Below are 21,715 nucleotides of genomic sequence, written 5' to 3' on the forward strand. Positions count from 1 at the left end.
TCCCAGCAACATGTGATGCACCTAGAAAGATTATTTATACATAGTACTAGGATAAGAACATTTCCTTGTGCTAGCCCTTAGTACAAAACTAGTACATTAATACATTAATTTCAAAGACAAAAAAGCAGAAATCTTACGTTATTCAAACAATGTGTGCTGGAAACAAAACTTTAAAAACCTCTGAAAAAAAGGTTTTCAAAAGGTTTTAAAAACTTTTGAAACATTGTTTCAAAAAGAGAATTTAAACTGAATGTAAAGGCTTACAGTTCTCAGGAGAGTAAAATAAACACCAGGACACTTGCTCTGAAGAAGCAGAAAGCTGCTAAGCAGTTTCTAACACCACAGAAACACAAGGGATTGGTGTGACTGTGAAAAAGCTAAAGTAGTTAAACAGTGCAAGAAAAGTGAAAGTCTCAAGTGCAGGCTCAGGTGGCCCTAAAAGTTAGAGTTTCTGTATTTGAAAGAATGTTTTGTTTCTCAGGGAATGAAAAAGAACAAGGAATTCAGAGTATCTTCAGGTTCTGAAAAAAAAGAAAGGAAATTGAATTGTGAGAAGAGACATCTAAACACTAGGATTTCAAATGGGATCAACAAAACTGGATTGGGAGTGAACTGATTTGAAGAGCCCAAACAACCAGTGAATACACAGACCGTACTTTTCATCTGAAATCTTTCATTCAGCTCTGTTCATATGAGTAATTTCTGGCTCTTATGAGAGCATCTGCAACGGTGAAATACCTCTGATATTTAAATGCCAATAGGGTTAACAACTCCTCAGGAAGTACCATATCATCAACAGCATCAAAACATAGTGCTACTTTTAATCTGATTTTAACCTCTTAGCTCGCTGAGTGCATGAATGATATGCACCTTTCAATATAGTGTGTGGTCAGGGATCTCTTCCATGAGGAACCTAATTAGAATCTCTAGGGCCTTGTAGTCTGACACACTTCCCTATTCCTTTTACTCCAATTCACTCTCTTCTGTTAGTGAAAGAACTTAAAATTAGATAACTAACTGCTGTTACATGTTCATGAGATTCCCAACTTTCTAGAGAAAGCATTGAATCACAGGCTTTAAAGCTACTTAAATTTGGCCCGCAATGGTTTATGAATTTAATTTCTGTACAGTTTAACATAATATCACCAACAAAGATGTGTAGACCACACCGTTCTTTTACTAGCATGAATTTAGGAGAAGCTATACAGAATCACTTAAATTAAAACAGTGTAAAACTAAAGTGTGCAAAACAAAACCCTCCATCTTCAAAGATCCGTAGGAAGCAAGAGGAAATTATTGCAATTATTATGTATTTCCATACAGATGTCCATAGCAAATTAAAAAAAACAGGAAAATATGAACAGAAAGCACAAGTACAATGAATATGCTTTCAACTACAGTTTTTCTCGTAATGCATCTGTCAGACTTCAAGAGAAATGCAGATGGCCCACAGTAGCTGCCACTGAAATAGACAGTTCAAAACACCTAATTAGATAATTCTGTGCAAGAACTATCATAATTTCATACCAATTTAATGTGTTGGGGAAACATCTCTCCTAAATAAGAAGCATTTTGAGATGTGAAAAGCACAGTAAGTATAATTAATGGAGGAACCAAGAAAAGTACCAAATGCTGTAAAGCCCTAATAGTTCAGATAATGACTAAAATTCATGTTTGTTTCCTACCCTGGTTGACAGGAGACCAATTAGAGTGCTCATAACATCAACTTCTATGTGCTGACATGCTTTATTATGTTTGTACTGCTACAGATTGACTAGAAGATAAAAAAATAAATACTACAGGAACCTTTTTAACCCAAGGTAATTGCCAACTTTTTTTTTCTTTGTGTGAGTTTTGACATGGATTTGCACACAGTTTATTGTTAGCTTAAGCAATTTAGGCAATTATCATTGCATGCATAGGAATTAACCATTTAAGCAGCTTGCTATATACACAGAAGCTTATATTGGAAAAATACCATACAATAAGAACAAATGAGCTGTTATGAGTCACTTAATAATCTCCTGCCCAAATACAACTTGACATTTAAACACCTTAAATTAGCTCTTATATTAGGTAAATTTTGAAAAATTGGAATGTGTTTGGCTTGATGCACTGTTAAATAACAGGCATAGAAAGTATGCAAACCCCTTCCTGCATCCTTATTTTCAATGATATAGATTGCTTGGAACTGACAGCGGTTAGATGAAGCATAAGGAAATAAAAGCACAGGTTTTTCTCATCTCCTTCACAAAGAAAACACAATTATAGTATTCTGAACACAAAGTCTGGATTCAGATAATGACAGACAGTTTTGCAACACAATTCCCTGCAGGTACCTTTTTCCTATAAATTCTCAGAAAGGTACATGCAGAGAAGGCACTGAAAATTTCCCATAAAGCAATAGCATATCAACAACTAAATTGTGAAGATTTCTCCTACTGCGTGCTGTAATTTTGGCCCAGACATCATTGACTGCTTTCTCTTTCATTCTGAACTATTTGTGTGTCTTGCCATTCACAATTCCACAGGTCCCTGCTCTTATCTCACAGCTAAGTCAAATGGCTGGATTCTTTCCCAATTATAGCAAGGCCCTGTGCCTTTAGTACCATGCCTTTGAAGTCACAGAAGACGGCTGAGCAGCAGCAAATTTCATATGGCTTCAAGAACATGGCACACAGTACCACACCTCACTTCAAATCAAACCACCAGGCAAAGAACTGGAGAATCTGTGGTAGGTGCACAAACCAACTTGATGCCTTCATTGAGTGAAGAACTATCATTGAAAAGTCAGTAACCAGTAAAAGGTATCTAGAAAGGAACGAGCCTTATATGACTGAGACAGGTGACTGAATGCTAAAAGTTTTACATTTTCTAGATCTAAATGAAATTTAAAAGCAAGTAAACTTCTACTAAAAACTATACAATATTGTTAATGTGCCAACATAATTTTCTACTTTTCACCCAGAAGAGGATTGCAAGAGGAAAGCTGTAGGAAAAAAAGTCTACAGCTTAAAAGGGCCAGTCAAGTCAGCTAAAGGTTATAGAACTGGTTAAAGTCACCAGGAATCTGGTGACTCTGACCATGGGACCCGCTTTGCGAAACCTGGCCTGCTGATGGGGTCCATTGGTCAGAGAAGGATAGGAGCATCTTCAGTCCTAGGCTTGCCAGCTTGGTGAAGATAGCTTTAAATAAAGTTGCTGGTGCTGGAAAAAAAAGAAACACAACCCCCATTTTTAGAAAGCTACAGAAGGATGACCTGGGGAGCTACAGGCCAGCCAGTCTCTACTCATGGTCTAGCAAAAGCATGGAGCAGATCTGTCTGGAAACTATGCCAAGGCACATCAAAGATAAAGAGGTGATTGGTGACAGCCAACATGGCTGCACTACTGATAAATCATGCCTGAGAAGTTTCGTGGCTTTCTAAGACGGGGTTACAACAGTGGTGGACAAGGATGTCATCTACTTGAATGAAAAGCATTGGACACTGTCCTGCACAACACCTTTGTCTCTAAAATGGAGAGACATGGATTTTATGGAAGGACCACTCAGTGAATAAGCAATTGGTTGGATGCTCAAAATTGATGTGGATGCCACACTCAAAAGGGTTGCAGTGAATGACTCATTGTCCAAGTGGAGAACAGTGATAAGTGGTATCCTTTGAGGTCAGTAATGGGACTGGCACTGTTCAGTATATTTTTAACAGACATGGACAGTGGGATCAAATGCATACAGCTGGTTTGTTATGTGTGCAGTTTCTGATGACACCAATCTGAGAGGTACAGTCAAATTGCTGGAGGGAACAGATGCCATTCAGAAGTACCTGGATGGGCTTGAGAGCCCTCACAATTCCATGAAAACTTGATAATATAATCCTTACTATTTGCCTTCAGCTTCTGAAGATAAGTGTTTGACTAGATACCCACTCATTTGAAACACTTAGGAAGAAACACTAGATTTGGATTTTAACATATTTTTAACATATCTACTATTCTGTCAAAATATAAAGCTAAAATCAATGCCAAAAGAAAACAAGACAATGACATCAAGTATTTAGATCAACAAACCAATTAAAGAACTTCAGTTTGACAAATGTAAAAATTCACACCCGCACTTCTAATAAGCTTATATTTCCCTTCCCTATGCCCTGTAAAAACTAAAACTAAAGGTTGCAAAGGAGGCAAACAAACCTACCCACATGAAGTCAGAACAAGAGTTTTAAGTTTGGTTTAAGAAAAATAGCTCAGCAACTTTATATTAACAGCAACTTGACACTGTTAACTAGCTGGTAAGAAAGAGTCTAACAAAATACAGCAGATTGGATACTAGTAAGTTTCTTTACCTAGCCATTCCCAGGCTGGAAAAGTTGGAAGGAACTATCAGAACATCAAGCCTGGAAAAGGGGTGGGTACCCAGTGTGGCGTAAGCAGCTGAGAGGCACTGAGGCACTAGCTGAAGCAAATATTCTTCACAGCTTTCCAAAAGGCACCTGGGAGCAAAGACTCTATAAGGAATGACTGCTTGCAACCTGGCAGCGGGATTTTGGAAACGGCAGGGATATTCCATATGACCACAGATTTCTTCATGCCACCTGACAATACAAAACAAAACAAAACAATATTTAATTGTGATATCAGAAACATGCACAACTGACTATGCTAAGACAAGGATATTCTCTAGATATCTGAATGACAGAATTAATTTCCATAGAACCAGCTCACTTGCATTCTCACCCTGTTCACACATGAACTTTGAAACACTCACTACTACATCTGAATAGAACTCATAACTAAAGAGAGAGACGAGTCACATCTTGTTTTTATAACAGATAAGGATCAAAAGAATAAGTGCTCAAAATATATGTAAAGAGAAGTAATAAGAATACAGAAGTATTTACTCAGAAAATTCCAATTCAAACTTGGCTATAAAAATAAAATTCTATGCATATTACCATAATATTAATACAAGTATTTTAGGTTCAATTGCAATGCAATTCCAGGAGGGATTTTTTCTGTTGTTGTTATTAAAATTCTCCAGAAGCTTCAAGTAAATTTTATTATTATTACTATTAAGTAAAAATCCCCAGTAGATGTCAATTTAGGCTTATCATGCTAGACATTCAATAATACCACATAAGGCCAACCTTACCTTATAGTACTTTTACAGGATATTTAGAGCTCGAGCTGGAAGAAAAGAGGGGTAAACCAAATCCTTCCTAAACACTGAGTCATATACCTTCACAATAAGTTATCTGCCCAAACAGATTCTTATCTAAACAGAAATCAGCTTCATGTTTTCACCTGTTAGCCTATATTCTCTACAGTGCACAGCCTCTCCTTGGTTTGAAACTTCAGTTTAAGTAATCTAGTTCTACTGTGCCTCGACGGGCAATGCACCTAGCATTGCCCAAAGCACTTATGCTTGGAAGATCGTGCTGACACAGAAAACAAAATGATGACATGTAGAAAAGGATGAGATTTTGCTGAAGTATTAACACTTTAGCACCTTACATGAGTCTTTCTGTCAAAGAAGTGGACTCTAAGTCCTTTCATTGACTACATATGGTAGTCAATGGTAAAGAAACCATATCTGCCGCTTCATAATTTCTTTTTTCTAAGGATTGATTTAATCTAATATATTTCTACCCTAAAACAATGTCACTTTGCATTTTATTATCAGAGTTGAGATTAGGCAGGAACATGAAAGCATGGTATCTTTTATAAAGATTGCCGATTCCTTAATGACCACAAAGAGATAAAAAGTTATAAACATCATAACTCCATTTAACATTTACTTTGATACAGCCTCCTTAGGTCAAACTCACTGGCACCTGGATACACTTACATTACAGGTAAAACTCAGAGGCACCTGGACACAAATTACATTACACATTTCAACAGCTTCTTTCAGAATTCCTTTCTTTTCCTGCTGCCCTAGAGTTAATCTCCACTATCTTATCTGAGCACATGCTTAACATTCTATCAACACTGAGCTGGAATAATCTTTTGCACCAAAATCAATAAATAAATTAATAATTAATGATCAATCAATAAATAAATTCCTATTACAAAATGTGCTGCACTTTGGAGAGGAATACATCTACAGCTTATTTTTTCAGAGGCAGTCATATTATAAACATATATGTAGCAAAGAAATAAACATAAACCAATTTCTAGAAGCTCATCAAACCTATAAATTATTTCAAAATTAGAACTGATATTTCTTACTGATCCTACATAAAGTATGAAAATTTCTATTCTCAAGATTAATTAGCATTTTTAACCAAAATCAGCCAAGCTGCAAGCCATTAGAACAATTTAATTTTTAAATTCCAACAAAATAATTCCAACAAAAACATCCATTTTAAGTCCTCAAGTTCCAAAGTCTCAGTAGTTCCACTGTCTTAATGCTAACAAAGTATTATTCAATACAGCTGTCTAAAAGACAAGTATTTTTTCAGCAAAGCTTCAAACTGAGTAACAGAAAATGTTAAATACTTAAATAATAAAGTGAAATAAATTAATAAATAATAAAGTTTAATATATAAAAACTTATAACCCAAATCACCTTCTACAACAAAATAACAATTCCTGTTGATGTGGGAAGAATAGTAGACCTTGTTTGCCCAGACTTTTGCAAACCATTTGCCACAGTTTCCCACAGCCTTCTCCTGGACAAACTGGCAACATACAATCTGGATAGGTGGTCTGCAAGATGGGTATGAAAACTGATGCACAGGCCACATGCAGAGAGTGGTGACCAGTGGTTTTCACTACGGCTGGCAGCCTGTAACTACTGGAGTTCCCCAAGAAATTGTGTTGGACCCCACACGGTTCAACATCTGCACAACAACCATTCTGGATGATGGATTTGAAAGCATCCTCACCAGGTTAGCTGTTGAGGTGGACACATCAGAAGGGAGAGGCACCTCAGAGACCTGGACAGGCTGAAAGGGTGGGGCTGGCAAGAGCAGTGTGAAGAGCAGTAGAGACAAGGGCACAGTCCTGCACGTGGGGTGACATCACCAAAGGGCCCATCACAGGCAGTGACCTGCATGTCTGGGGAACAGGCTCGCTGAAAGGGACACAGAAGTTCAGGGGACAATCTCTTGACCGCCGCTCACTGGCGTGGCACTGCAGCTACGAAGGCAAATCAGACCCTGGGCTGCAGCTGCAGGGGCACTGCTGGCTGAGTCGGGGACAGCGCGGTCAGCACAGCTTGTTGGGCAGCACCCACGGGAAACATCACGTCTCCTTCTGGTCCTCACAACTCAAAGAAGACACAAAAACGAACAAAGGACTGCAGAACCCACCCCGTGAGGAAAAGCAGAAGGAGCTAGACGTTTTCAGGGAAGAGGAATGAGAACCTCATCACAGTGTTTCAGTACTTGAAGGGCATCTACAAAGGTCACTGAGTGGTTCTCTTCACAAGGAGCCACATGGCCAAGACAAGGCCAATGGATGTTAGATATCTTTATCTAAGCTGCTTCCCATGAAAGAATGGACCAGAAAAACTTTCAAAGTCCATTACAACCTGGGTTGTTCTATGATGCTATGATATGAATTCAAAAAGCTGAGAGTAATATATATGAGGAAATCAAGTCCTATGTCTGAGACTTCTGCTAACTAAAGCGAATACATGTGAAAGCAAATGGTATTTTTCCAGAAACTTGTTTTCTATCTTCAAATCTTATTTTCAGACATATATTGTTCTGCTCATCTCTTATCACTCTGTAAAAATTCAAACTTAATGAGTTTTGACTAGACTGGGAGGAGGAATAGATGTATCCAAAATAATTTAATTTCTACTAGTTTGGTCAAAACCAGCTAAGAATCATTGGTCACACTCTATTTTATGGGACCACTGTACTAGATCTTTCATGTACCTGGTCATTGCATGTCACCCCAGGCAAACCATTGCACAGGCCAGCTCTAAATGGGCAATGAGACTGGAGCAGAACAAAAAAGTAAGTAGGCAATATTGTAGTAGGAGTCATTAGGTATCCAGAATGGACTGAGTCAAATATTTTAAGAAACAAGACAGCAGCTGGCATTGCTGCAGCAGAGTGTTAAGTATACAGGATACAAATCTAGCAGACAGTGGAATTCACAAACCCTGTTGCTCACTAAGTAGCTTGCTTTCACATAAAAAGAACCACTCCCATGAAATAATGCCTTTGGAATTATTTTCCTGACAAGATTTTTCTGTTCAGATTAAACAAGTTCTATTTTGATTCCTGTGCTAATATGACTCATTTTAACATTTCACAGAGTAAATGGAAATTCTACCCATATATCTAATTTTTCAATAATATTATAAACACCAACCTTAAATCAGTTTGTGATGATGGCAAGGAAAACTCAGTATTTGTTCCAATAGCAGCTTTTTGTTTGAAGGACTGCTGTTTAACTTCCTGCCAGCACCCCACAGCAATAGTGAAGGTGGATGCTGGCATTGGCATAGACACATAGTAGTACCAGTTCAAGATACCTGTAAAGAAAAGAACATTTGTACAGACTCATGAGTCTTGCAGCACACATTAAGTAGTTGATATTTTCATGTACGTGAGATTTTGGGCCAAACCTCCCACCTTACATCCTGGTATTTTTGTGGAGAAAATAAAAATAATTGCATCGAGACACATAAAAACAGTTGTATGGGAACACCATGGAGTCTGTTTACTTACACCTGTAACTTTGCTCTTTCTGCTGATGTCTTTACCTGTAAATAAATCATCCATAAGCGGGATGTTATTAATGCAACTTAACATGATTGTACTGTTACTACCCAAGAATTACATCAGACACAAAATCTAGACACAACACCTTTAAATACATATACACACAATATTAAAATGTAACTCTTTCAACCTTACGACTATCTTACAATTTTGTTTTGTTTGTATTATTATTTCACACAAAGCAAAACCTTTCCTTTGTGTTCTGGGCAGTACCAAACTGATAGGCAAGTTCTAACAAATAACACTAATGTTAGTGAATTGGACCCAGCTATTTGAGGTACATAATATGTCAGCCAGGCAGTTTAGAAATCAAAGCTTAGACTCAGATGAGATATTACCTAAGTCAGCAACTTGGTCATATTACCCCATGAAGATGCTAAAAGACAAGAATTTACTAGAAGGTAAAAATATACTAAGTTTAATCATTATGGGAACACAATGTGAGGAGACAAGGAGTATGCCACAGGATTAATGTATGTACAATCACATTTTTATAAGGTGGATGTTTTAGAACAGCATACTTTTCATTAATACAAATGTTGCTTAGATTTTCTGTTTGTCCCTTAAAAAAAGTATAGTTTAAGAATCACATCCACGTATTAATTTATGGTCATAATACAGTTACTACACCATACTAATAGATTCATTATCTTGAAAAGAACCTAGCATGAGTTACAATCTGATGAATCATGTGCAAATGACTGTAGCTAGGGCAACATGAAAACACACAATCTTCAGTTATTTTGACAGAACCTTAGTACTTGTTCCTTTGCAAAAGTATTCTGACTAGGACTATGGAACACTACCAAAAGGGAAAAAAAAAGAAAAAAAAACACAACTAAGTGGAGACCACAAGGCACAGAGGAAAGGAAATGGACAACTGCTGGAAAGAATCACTTGATTTCCTACCTCAAGGACCCACGAAGGTCAGGCTGTCCAAAGGAAGGACCAAGAAAAAAATCTTTAGTTTAGCCTCGATAAGATTTCTACCTCCTATTTAGTATGACAAAACAATACCATTTGTGAAGTTTTCTGGGAGGCATATGAAGTCTTTGCCTTTTATATGCACTAGAAACCACTTATACTCCTTCACCCCATTCCACTTTAGGCAACATCCATCAAAAACCTTTTGTCAGTATTGTCAGGTGAACGTAATTTTCCTAAGCTCCTGTCAGTATGTAAGCAGAATGGACTTATTTGCTCCGAACACATTAAGAATAAGGAGGATAACTTTGCAAAATTTCACTCTGCCTTTTGTTTTTTTATTATTATTATTAACTTAACAAAGCTGCAAACAAGCCAAGACAAGCAAATGCCGCCTTGAGAAAAAAAGGGTCATCCCTGGCAGCAACAATATATTATTTCGGAATACCAAATTCCTGATGTACAGAGTTTCATTGACAGACACTGTGCTAAAGGCCCAAGCTTACACAGACTGTAGCTAGTAACAACTTTGCCATTAACTTACATACATACAGGACAAGGTTCAGCGGTTCTGCACTTAGTGTTACATCTAAATGCTATAAAGCATTACTAAATGCTCCATGCAGTTATGTTAATTGTAAAAACTTAAGAATTAAATAACATCAGAGAAAACTGTAGTCAAAAAACTGTCACATGTTCTCAACTATGTTCTGAAAAGAGCATGGAAGTCAAAAAGCAGTTACAGAAAACTGTTTGAAATGGCACAAGGTATTAAGGGGAAGGCTCTCACAACTGTGAGATTGGCTGGTGCTAGGTAGAGATCAGAGAGGGTTACAGCGAGAAACAGGTTTAGTAAGACAGGCTAGAGCAAGCAAGAGGGTTGTTTTTTCTAATAAACACTCCACTAACAGCTTGAACAGAACAACTAAAAGGCAAGGCAATCAGATTAGCAATTCAGAGAGAAGAACAACATGTACTTCATTCAGAAATCTATACAAATTAGCAAGGAACAGAATATTTGGAGCTGAACTGATGCAAAAAGAGTGAAGGTACCGAAGTCCCTTTTACCTTGCAAGGATTTTAGAAATCATGTGAACTATGGATCCTCCCAGAGGAGGATCCAAGTTCTATAATGTTTCTGCATATCTACCCAAGGCTAAGTCCACTTCCTGCAGAGCTTTTTGATGCCTTTTGCATTCGTATTCAAGAACTATGTAGAATACCTATATATTTATCCTACAGTTGTTGACTGAAATCACATGCACGGGCGTGACAAGTGAGTTCTCCCTGTAGAACGACAGAATCCTTCGGGTTGGAAAACAGTGCATTTGCTGATCAATGACCGAAAAGGTCTTTTTGCTGGCAGAAGTTCTCTCTGGAGAGAACCATGAAGCATTGTCTCAAAGACAGCTTAACTAACCCACTGACCTTGTGTCTTCTCTCACTATTGGTAAGATTGTCTTCCAGCCTGACCTCTCCCATAACTTCACTTCCTTCCTTACACTGTCTTCATGTCAGTGGGCTTTGTTTTGTTTTCCTTCATCTGTATCCTATGATCTATCCCAACACATAGATTGTGATCAGAAGCTTCACTCAACTCCTTTTTGCTGCTCTCCTCATCCTCTAGCTGCTTGTGCTTTTCAGAGTCAGCCTTGAAGACAGCTCCATCTCTAGGATAACAGAAAACAGTGCAGCCGAAACGTGGCTTTGCTTACCAAACACAGCATAAAAACATCTTCAAACTAAGTAAGAACACATTGGGAAAAACAAGAGGTTGGGCTGGGATTAGTCCATGGGAAAAATACAAGTAGATCACACCAGTACTTGTACTTGTAATGTATTTTTACAACATTTTGATTCTTACACATAATTCTTTTAGGCAATTATAATATATTCAAAACATTTTCTTATTTCCCCTACCTGTAGTTCTGATTTTTTTTTTTCAGTTTGGCAAAGCAAATATATTGTGTCATAACTGCACTAATCATGCAGCAACAATCACCTATTCTATGAGTTAAAAGTGAAAAACGTTTCATGCAAATGTTTAACAAGAACAGGAAATTTTAATCTAGTTATAATTGTGCAAAAGAACAATTTAAAGATAATTTATTTCTCCTACTTGAAATAATAATAATGAATGATGTAATTACTTCCTAGAATTTTTAATGCATTCAGTTATCTTTGACATCACTAAAATTGTTTGAGTCTTCTAGAGTTCATTACAACTGAAAAGAAAGCCAAAGCTATACCTGTTAATGCCAGATGCAAGTACATTATGAACATTTTTATTTACGAGTATATTTTTTGTCAAATAGTTTGCACTAACACAAACACCACAAAATACAGCTGATGTTTACTATTCACTAAAACCCATAAAGTTCAACTACCTCTATGGAAAAGGAGAAATAGCCCCACACAGCAACAGATATACAAGGTAAAAGATAGTGCTAATATAAAAACGTGCAGCTAAATAAGTAGTTATGTAAAAACAACTCTCTGGCTGGAGCATTAGGATTAAGAACCCTCCGGCTTTCAGAAACTCTTTGTGACTTGTAGGGATTTTTTGATCTTAGCTGAAAACCAGAACTCCCCACAGAGCTCTCTCACATTCATGCCAGAGCATTAGCTCAGCACTGGGTCAGAGGGATGAGTAGCTCATGACAAGCTCTCAACTACCATGCTGTAGACCCTGATACATACTGGAGATCAACCAACACAAGTACTGCACTCTTTTGTTTCACCTTGTAGAAAGTGAGGAGCATGAGCAAAGGCAACTGTTACTGCTAACTATCGCAGGAGCAGTGGCTCTTCTAGCACTCTATTTTTTCTCAGGACCAGTGTACTCCTCACTTACAGCGCAGGTGTCAAAACAAGATCAAGGATTACATAGTAGTAGAGTAACCACACAAAAAGCAAACCAGTCTGTTTTACACTTAATGGCTGAATATCTACTTCTTGAATACGAATTGAACAAACAGAAAGGTGTTTGTGACTAAATGTATTTGCAGCTAACTATGTGTTATAGTAATGTGTTAAAGGAAAGTAAAACTGAAAAATGTAGAAAAATAAATCTAGTGTTTAAATAGCTCACATACACACACATGTAGTGCTCCCCATCAAGCTTTATCCCAAAGGGCATTATTAATTGTATTTTTCTGATCAACTTCTCTAAGTACTCCATAAAAAATGCAAGGTATTTTAAGCACTTTTGGTCACACTCAAATAGTTACCATTTCTATTTGAGTAAGTATTCTATCACTATTTTCAAACAAACGTGGGCTCCCTCTGTTTCAAATGACAGGATCAACCATAGCTTTGTAGGAGGCAGAATGCAAAAATGGCACATAGGGGAGGAAACAGACTCTTGCCAAAACCTGCAAATATAAGTGGTAAATGAGGAACCTAAATGAGTGGTAAATGATGGCACATAGGGGAGGAAACAGACTCTTGCCAAAACCTGCAAATATAAGTGGTAAATGAGGAACCTAGCCCAGCTATGCACTGGATTAATGCATCCGTACACGTAGATATGTGTGTCTGTGAAGCAGAATGCAGATCTCTAAAAGCTTGAAGGAATCAACTTTGCTTGGTATTCTCTTACATTCTGCCTGCCCACTGGTTTTAAATATGACTTTTAAAGGAAAAAAAAATCAGCTATCTTGTAATTCTATTCAAAAGAATTTTCTTCACAACTGCTTACCAAAATGCTAATTCTTTCCATTAAATTGCATTTTTTAAAAATAGATTTTATTATTCTGCCAGTTTGTATGGTATTATAAATATGCAGCACTAGCAATAGCATACTGTATGTAAACAACTTGGCAAACTTATTTAAATTGAAGCTACCCGGGAAGGGTTTCTGGTGCATAAAGACAAAATTTTAAGCGGAATACATTTCATACACCTTCTAGAATTGCCAAACAACAAGATCTACGTGGACAGGTTATTTAAAGCACAGAACATTTCAAACATTTTAACTCTTAGGACTAAATCTTAGAGGTTCTATTAATTAAACTCACAAATTTGTATTCCTAAATTCTTAAAGAATTTATCCAAGGCTTCAGATTAGCACTTAAATCTTGGGTTTACTTGGATTTTAAAACATCCCTCAGAATATTACTCCTTTCCCTTTTTGCCCCTTTATTAGTTTTGTAAATTTTTACAATTCCCAACAGCTTGCTGCTTTTTCATTTCCAGCTGTATCTAAGCAAGAAAATGAGGGTCTCTCACTAAACTAGTTAAACACTGATGGAAAAGCTATTATCCTAGTCTGAAGTCAAAAAGGTGCTTGCTTTCTTGATGCTAAGACAGGAAAGTATTATTCTCCAAGGGAACTGAGCAGCTCATCATAGCAGTTTTCCATATTTCAGCAGCAGAGACAAGCCTTGAAAGAGGCCCCATATATGGCCAAATATAACTAGACAATTCCACGAAAATGGATTAACTGATGATTCTCAAATCAAGAGACTTTTTCTTTTTTTTCCACCCAAGAATAAACCTGCCCATTTAAAGGGGAACAGAAAATATTTTCCCCAGAAAAGCTTAATTCTAACCTTTTCTTACATGCTATGTCTCATCAGTACTACTCACACTAGAAAATACTGACCCAGTTTGACAGATTATATCAAAACTCATGAGAACAAGACCCACTTCATTATATGTAGAACTTACACAAGCCTTAAAAACTTCCTTCTCTGTGCAGAAAGAAGTTTAGATAATAAAGTATAACCAACACAGAAAAAATCCTTGTTTGCTTACTGTTGAAAAAGGTATGTTTTATCAAATCAAAAAAAAAAACCCACAGAGATCAGATTTTCAGGGCACTAACCAGATATTCTTCAGATATTCCATGTATTCTAGGCAACACATATGGCACAATCGCTGCTTCTAATGACATGCTGAACTATTTTCAGACTGGAGTACTAAAACTGAAAGATAGTTCTCTACCAAGGCCTGAAGTTGTTGAGAGCCTGATAAGGTTTGCATCTACAAAACTCGAGCACACTGTGTTCAAAATAAAGCCAATAAATGAAAAATTAAATCTAGGTTTGGAAACACAGAGGGAGAAAAAAAAAGCAACACAGTGAAATGCAGAAATGTAGATACTTCAAATACTCATAAAGTTATCCTGAGGCCTTGAGCATATAACTTTTCCACAGAATGACACAGAGATTACACAGAGGCATGGGAGTGTTTTTAAGGTTAGGCACATCATTCTTTCACAAATCACTTATTTACCAAGCTTGATTTCTAATTATAAAAGTATGGAAAATAATTTGTCTTGAAAAATGTATTTCACCTTCTCGAAGCTGGACTGGTTCAGCTGAGTTTTCACCACTCATTAACACAACAAAGCCTGCAGCTGCTCGAACTGAGGCTTGCCATGTTGACAAGGCAATTGGTGGTTCTTGGCATGGAAAGAGGGCTCTGTTGTTTATTGGTGATCCCATTGTGTAAACACATGGCCTAGATGGAAGGAAAAGAGATTGATGTTGGAATTACAATAAGAAAGATTGAATTACGTTCTACATAAAAAAATTAAAGATGTTGCCGTACTGAGATGGTTTCTTTCTTTAACTTCAGCTCTGCAGGTTCCAAACCTGCATGACATGAACTAATCAAAGTACAATCTAAGTAATTTAAGACAAAAAAAAAGCAAGATTACTACAATACCTTCAAACTAGAAAAGACTAACTCCAGTCTTTTCCCCTCTCCTTTTCAAGAGTCTTCCAGCCTAATATAATAGCTTCCAGTTGAACTCATAAGGTCAAAGAAGGCTTCTGAGTATCTTCTGACTATGCCATTGCAGGACTTCATCAACACCTGTGACACCTCCCTGCTATCATTCCAGTAGTGCTTTCACTATCATGAATCCAGTCTCCTCGATTAGCAACCTAGAGGCTCATGCAAAATGCAGTCGATCTAGTTTTGAGTCTTCCTTAGTCCAAGTCTCAATAAATCCTGGCATTTTTACATTTAATCTTAAAGGTAACGCATACTAGCTCACCTGTCCTTGGGAATTTCAGCCACAGGGCATATAATAAGATTAATTTCTATCCTGGTAGCTTCAGCCTCCTTCTTGCTTCTTACATAGCAATCTTCCTTGTAGTACTGCTCCTTTTGCAGTTACTCTAAACCTCTCCCCAGCCAAACCTCTCAGTCTACTACCCCTTTCCAATTTCAACTGCAATATTTCATGACTGTAGATTTCTTATTAACCATTTAGTTACAGCTGGGAAGGTAACAAGGCCTTTAATTAGCTCCTTCTAACTTGCTATTGCTGGTGTATGGACTTAATGATTCTTGCTTTACTTATTTTGCTCCATTTTGCAGTATCATCTAAATTCTTATTACGTGCATATTAACACTACTTATCTTAAGGGGAAAAAAAGGTAATTTTTCAATTACAAATTATATAAAAAACCCATAGTCAATAGGTTTCTTCAGTAAAAGAAAGAAAATCCTGAAATCATCACTTCACTACACTGAACTTTTTAAAACCTACGATATTTAAAGCTAAATATTATGGGAGCAAAATACATTATTTTGCGAATGCTTGAAGCTAAAAATATTCTGATCAGTATCTTTCATTACTTGGGTTGAAAAATTATCAAAACACTTCAGAAGGTAGGAGACAAATTGTTAGAGCAAAACTGATTTTGCAATGGCTAAGATCTTAGCATTTTATTTACTCCCATCTAAACTGCTTTTCCTTTCAAATCATTCCTTTTCTGAAGCCAACTTCAAACCATACAGAAAGAAAGAACTTGGAAATGCTCACAGTCACAGGTTAAATATATTCCAAAGATATTTTTGCCCTCTTGTCATTGCTATCTGTGCTATTGGATCCAGAGCTGTCTTGGCACACTTAAATTACTGTGGCTTAACTAATGCAGGCCAGCTGATATCTTTGAGCAAAACAGAGAAGAAAGCTGCAGTTTAAGTAGGCCTATTGTTAGCGCACGCAAGCAGAAAAAGAAAATAGCCCAATGTCCCCCATCATGTACCAGAGTGAATGGAGTAGCACCTAGACATTGAGTGAAGTTCAGGTAACTGCAGTGGAGAGAAAGCAAAGTGGTTATATTTTAAACAGTAAAACACGAAGTACAGCTAAATGTAATAGACCACTAATCTGCATGGATTTTTAGTTTATTTAGTTAGAATTAAACTCCCAAAACTGAATCTGTAACCTATCTCATATACATAGAATAATTGGCTTTTCTCCCGTAAAAAAAAAGAGTGCATGGCAGTGAGTTCACAGGAAAAAAGAAGAACCTGTTTTTTCACTTTCCAAGAAGACCTGCTTCCTCCTGGTAATGTTAGTCAAGAGCTACTGGGATTATTATTTACCCTACAACACATACATGCTGAGAAGGCATGGAAAGGAAAAAGGAAAGGTGGGATTAGTGACTACTGCTACACACATTTTCCTAATGATTTGCCCTGCACTGTGAAGGCTGTTTTGCCAGGTGCCATTGGTACAATCCAATCTTAGGAGCAGTATAGGGGATCTTCATAATCTGTACAGGGAAATGCCACAATGGCAGAGAAAACTGACTGGCAGAACAGTGCTAAACTAAATGTTATAATGCTGTGTCAAATACAATATAAACATTACAGAGAATAGATTTGTGAGGGGAACATTTATGTCACCTGCTCTCAGAGAGCACCTTTACCGGCAGACTGTAAGGTATTTTACAGATAATGTCAATGCCATTTTGCAGATGGGGAAAAAGAAACTCAGTGAATGGATATGCTTAGTGCTAGTACTCAAGCTGCTCCTACAGGCTTAGTTCTAACCCTTCTAGTCCAGTAGCTTTTTTTTTTTCCCTAAGACATTTTAATTCTAAAATATACACACACAGGAAGGTCACAAGTCTCTACCATAAAAGCCCAAGTAGAAAGTGAGTTAGATAAGTGGAGAAAGACTGGTCACATACATACTGACTGTTCTTGAGAAGTAGGACTTCTCACCCATTTTAATACAATTTTTGACCAGGTATATTTATTAACTTATTATTTTCCTGAATATACCCAATTATGTCTGTCTGCTAAAAAAACAGTAATGAAATAGACAAGTTCTAAATATTTAAAGGAAACTATCAGAAGAACAATTATATAAGCCTTTAATTAGATATTTGTTATACTTCTTTACAGTGGTAATTTCTTTTTATAGCATTGGAAATTGTGCAGTGTTACTTTAGGATATCCACTGCAGCTGACAACTGTCTTTGTTTGGGGTCACGCAGAACAATTTTAGCACATAAGAGGACCAGAAATATAATTCTTATCCTGGTATCAATCAGTTTCTTAATTTTGATCCAGGAAAAAAAAACCAGCTAATCTAAGCATATGACAGAATAGCAAAGACAAATAATTAGGTTTGGACTGCTTTTGTCAATTGATACCTGAATTTGCCCTTTTTTAATCATTTATCTCTACCCCTCCTAGCAAGAAACTTCACAGTCCCTTTCAGGGGGGTACTTCACAGTACCTTTCCTCTTTCTCTCCCTTCCCCCCCAGTCTTTAACTTTTAATGATCCTGTAATACTCAAATCATCTACTTATGTAATATTTATGTCAACCATAATCTTTGCCATGATGAGGTTTCAAGAGTTAAGGAAATTTCATGCAGCAAAAGAAAGATAAGCAGAGAACTCAGAATATTTATCTAGTTATTTGTCACACTGGAAGAACAAGCATCCACAAAACACGGGACTGACATCTCTGGTCACTCCTCTGGACAACTTTATGACAAGTAAACAAACAAACAAACAAACAAACAAAAAAGGCAAACCCCGAGTGCAAAATGAATGGATTCGATATTCCTGGAAAAGTAGAAGGCAAGAAACAAATATTTGTAAAAAATTTAAATTATCTCCTCTGAATTAGTTGTCCTAACTAAAAGGAAGACTGTGAGAAAAATGAGTAAATATTCCCAAGCAAACAGTCATCCAGACTACTGGAGAAATCAAGTACTAGTTGTGGTAATGTTTGGTTTTGCCCCAAGAGGAGACTAGAGACTATCTGTTGTTTAGTAATCTCTCTGATGAAAATTTGATTTATGCATTGCAACTCATCAGTAGTCAACATATCTTTACAACTCAACAAAATCAGTTCAAACCAGCTCTTGACAGATCTCCCTCTCCCATATAAGCCTATCCACTATACTATAATAATGAATTAACATGATCTTCAAGTTAATAATAAATGTTCCGTTGATAATCTGTTCTCTGCACAGGAATCTGCAGGCCATGAGATGCCTGCCATCAATACCCCTAAAACATATTCTAAGGCTCACCATGTCAACCTGCTTTGCCTAATGTCTGAAGCTTTATCAAGGAAAATGCCCACCTCAGAAACTCTATCCCCTTCTGGTATTTGAAAAATTACATTCCCTATTTCTGCAACGGGAAATTCTGTTCCTTACTCTAGATTACATTGTCAAAGCAGCAGAACTTTCCCGCATCTAAATCACAAGAACTTTTTTACTCAGCCTCATCAATTTACATACCTGCAAGGTTCCAGTGACTGTCATCATATTCCACCAGAGCAGGTATTCTTGTTTAAATTTTACTGTTGAAAAAACCACCAGTCAATAATACCCATGTTTATCATTGTCTTTCTTTAAGTTAGGACAACTAATTCAGAGGATAGTATTTTTATTTTTTACAAATATTGGTTTCTTGCCTTCCACTTATCAGGAATATCAAATCCATTTATTTTGTACTCAGGGTTTGCCTACTTTTTTGTTTGGTTTTGTTTTATTTTTTTTTATTTGTTTGGGGTTTTTTTGTTGTTTTGGGTTTGTTTTTTTTCTGTTTGGTTTTCCTTTTTGGGGTTTTTTGTGATTTATTTTCATTTGTTTGTTTTACTTTTCCATTCTATTCATATAATTTGTCAGTCTTTAGAATTCATTGCATATCACATGAATAATCCAATGAACTTCAAAAAACTTAATTAATTTGTCAAATATTTATATTCCCATGTTCCCATTACTGGGAACAAAATTAAACAAAATAACAGTAGAGATTCCCCACAGTTGAGGAGAGCCTCTTAGGGTTTGGTCTGTGACCTACCAGGGCTCTGGACTATTTTATTCTACCAAATCATGCCTACGAAGAAAACCAAATTCTTTACTCCCTTCCTGCATTTCCAGCTTTCAAGAGCACAGAACAATGCTAACTCATGCCACTGAAAAACCAAACATCTATTTTCATGACACATTTTATAATTTGTACTGAATAACTCTACCTTCCAAACTAACCTCAATAGTATTTTCCAAACACATCTTATTCCCATCTATTCTCTTCCCTGCTCTACTTACTTTCAATTAGATTAGCTCCCTCATGTGCCTTATGACCCAGCTGTACACACACCTGTGTCATCACACCAGTGATGGAAGGAACTAGCACCCAAGTTTAGAGAGGTCAAAAGTGTCCCTTTCATCAAGTGTATTTTGGTAGGTGCCCTGGTCATTCCTTTACACTTTCTCTCCTTTCCTCTTTCCGTTATCACAAGTCAGCTCTGTCATTGCCTTTTTTGTTTGGCCCCAAAAGCTTGGACAGGGAAATACTGAAATTCCACGTGTTCAGTTCCTCTACTAAAAACAGAAGTGTGTCCTGCTGTGATAACAAGTTTGTACACATATATCTGATCTTGCTTAAACTCATCCCAGAAAGCCTTGTTTCAGCTGGTGTTGTTTGTGTATTATAATACATCATTCTTTAAAATAAATAAAATGAAGCTCTTGATAAAATTGTGCATAAGCTATATTTCAAAACATTGTACTATTGTTTAATTACAGGAAACAATGGAAGTGGTTACACAACGTGTGTACTTTGTTATTTACTTTTCTTCAGGATTGGAACCACAGTATAGACTCCTTTGGCAAGGAGTTTGACAGATTTGACATCTGGAAAAAAAAAGCACCAGAATGTTCCAAATTTGGAATAATTTGAAGAATCCTCCTATGGCAATATGAGATTTACCACTATGTTTATGGGCTCATCACATATAGAATCTGATTTTAAAAGAATACCAAGAAAGATTCAAATGACTATGCTATCACAACTAATTTTCCGACAGGCATTAGTTTTTGGAATACCCTACCTAGGCCTGATAATAAATCAGTTTGTACTATTTTATACCATCAGACTGCTGGATCCATGTCAAGTCTGCTTTTTCTGCTCTATTACTGATCCATAAAATTCCATCCATTAGTGTACAACTGCCATGAAATGTCACTAAAGTAAAAACAATGCTTTGCAGTGAAAGGGATAAAGAGTCAAAACTGTTTGTGATCTAGCTGCTTAAAGGAAATATTCAAATGCTCAAAACCACAGAGAGGAGGAGTCCTATATCAGCTGAGTGTTGCTAACGTAAGTTAGGCGGGCAGGTGGACATAGATATGAGGTCATGGGCAATTGCTCTACTGTCACATGCAGTCAAAATTCAGAATTTTCAGATACAAGAGTACTATATCAAGTTAAATTTCCTAAACTCATACCAAAAATAACACCTCAGGGAGTGAGGAAAGGAAGGGAAAGAAATAATGAACACGACTAAGACATTTCTGGACTTGATGGTGCTTACAGATTAGTAGCAGAATTCCCTAACCATGACAAATACAATCAAAAGGCCTCATTTTCCTCACCAACAGAGATGCTAGTGAAAAGACTTAATTTATATTAATATAACTGAAATAAAAAGTAACCATTTATCTCTTGACTGGGAAAGAAAAGCAAGTATTCAATTAGGTCACATTTGTTCCTATCTTCCAACTTTTTTCCTGCTTTTTAGACATCAGAAAGAAATAACAGCCATTAAAATCCACCTTACAACATTTCAATAAAACAATTACAGTTGTAGAAGTCAAGAGTGGATTGTAGTTTTCCTTCTATAAAAGGCTTATATTGAAGATTTCAGTACAATACTATGTCCTTCTCACTAACACTAAATATAATGCCAATTCTCCTTTCAGTTTGCAGTTCATTTGCTATCATCAATGTTCTTAACATTATAGATGAAGAAGATTTTGAAAGCTGATT

At 36.7% G+C, this 21,715-nt stretch overlaps 1 protein-coding gene across 15 annotated transcripts in view; it reads right to left on the bottom strand.

The window, feature by feature from the left end:
• The window catches only part of LOC119696000 (aminopeptidase O (putative)), a 172,489-nt gene that overhangs the window by 141,273 nt on the left and 9,501 nt on the right, over positions 1-21,715 (bottom strand). For 14 of the 15 annotated variants that reach the window (XR_005255474.1, XR_005255473.1, XR_005255475.1 and 11 more), the window contains exons 3-5: positions 14,965-15,131; positions 8,329-8,491; positions 4,344-4,592 (exon numbers count right to left, since the gene is read on the bottom strand). Coding sequence is in view for 11 of the 15 variants with exons in the window: in XM_038125420.1 (XP_037981348.1) it covers positions 4,344-4,592; positions 8,329-8,491; positions 14,965-15,131 (579 nt within the window). In the remaining 4 variants the exon portion in view is untranslated. Of the gene's footprint in view, positions 1-4,343; positions 4,593-8,328; positions 8,492-14,964; positions 15,132-16,446; positions 18,336-21,715 lie in introns of those variants that run through there. The other variant, XM_038125424.1, reaches the window with a different exon arrangement.

The sequence above is a fragment of the Motacilla alba genome, chromosome Z, assembly GCF_015832195.1.
Source record: "Motacilla alba alba isolate MOTALB_02 chromosome Z, Motacilla_alba_V1.0_pri, whole genome shotgun sequence".
NCBI classification, from domain to species: domain Eukaryota; kingdom Metazoa; phylum Chordata; class Aves; order Passeriformes; family Motacillidae; genus Motacilla; species Motacilla alba.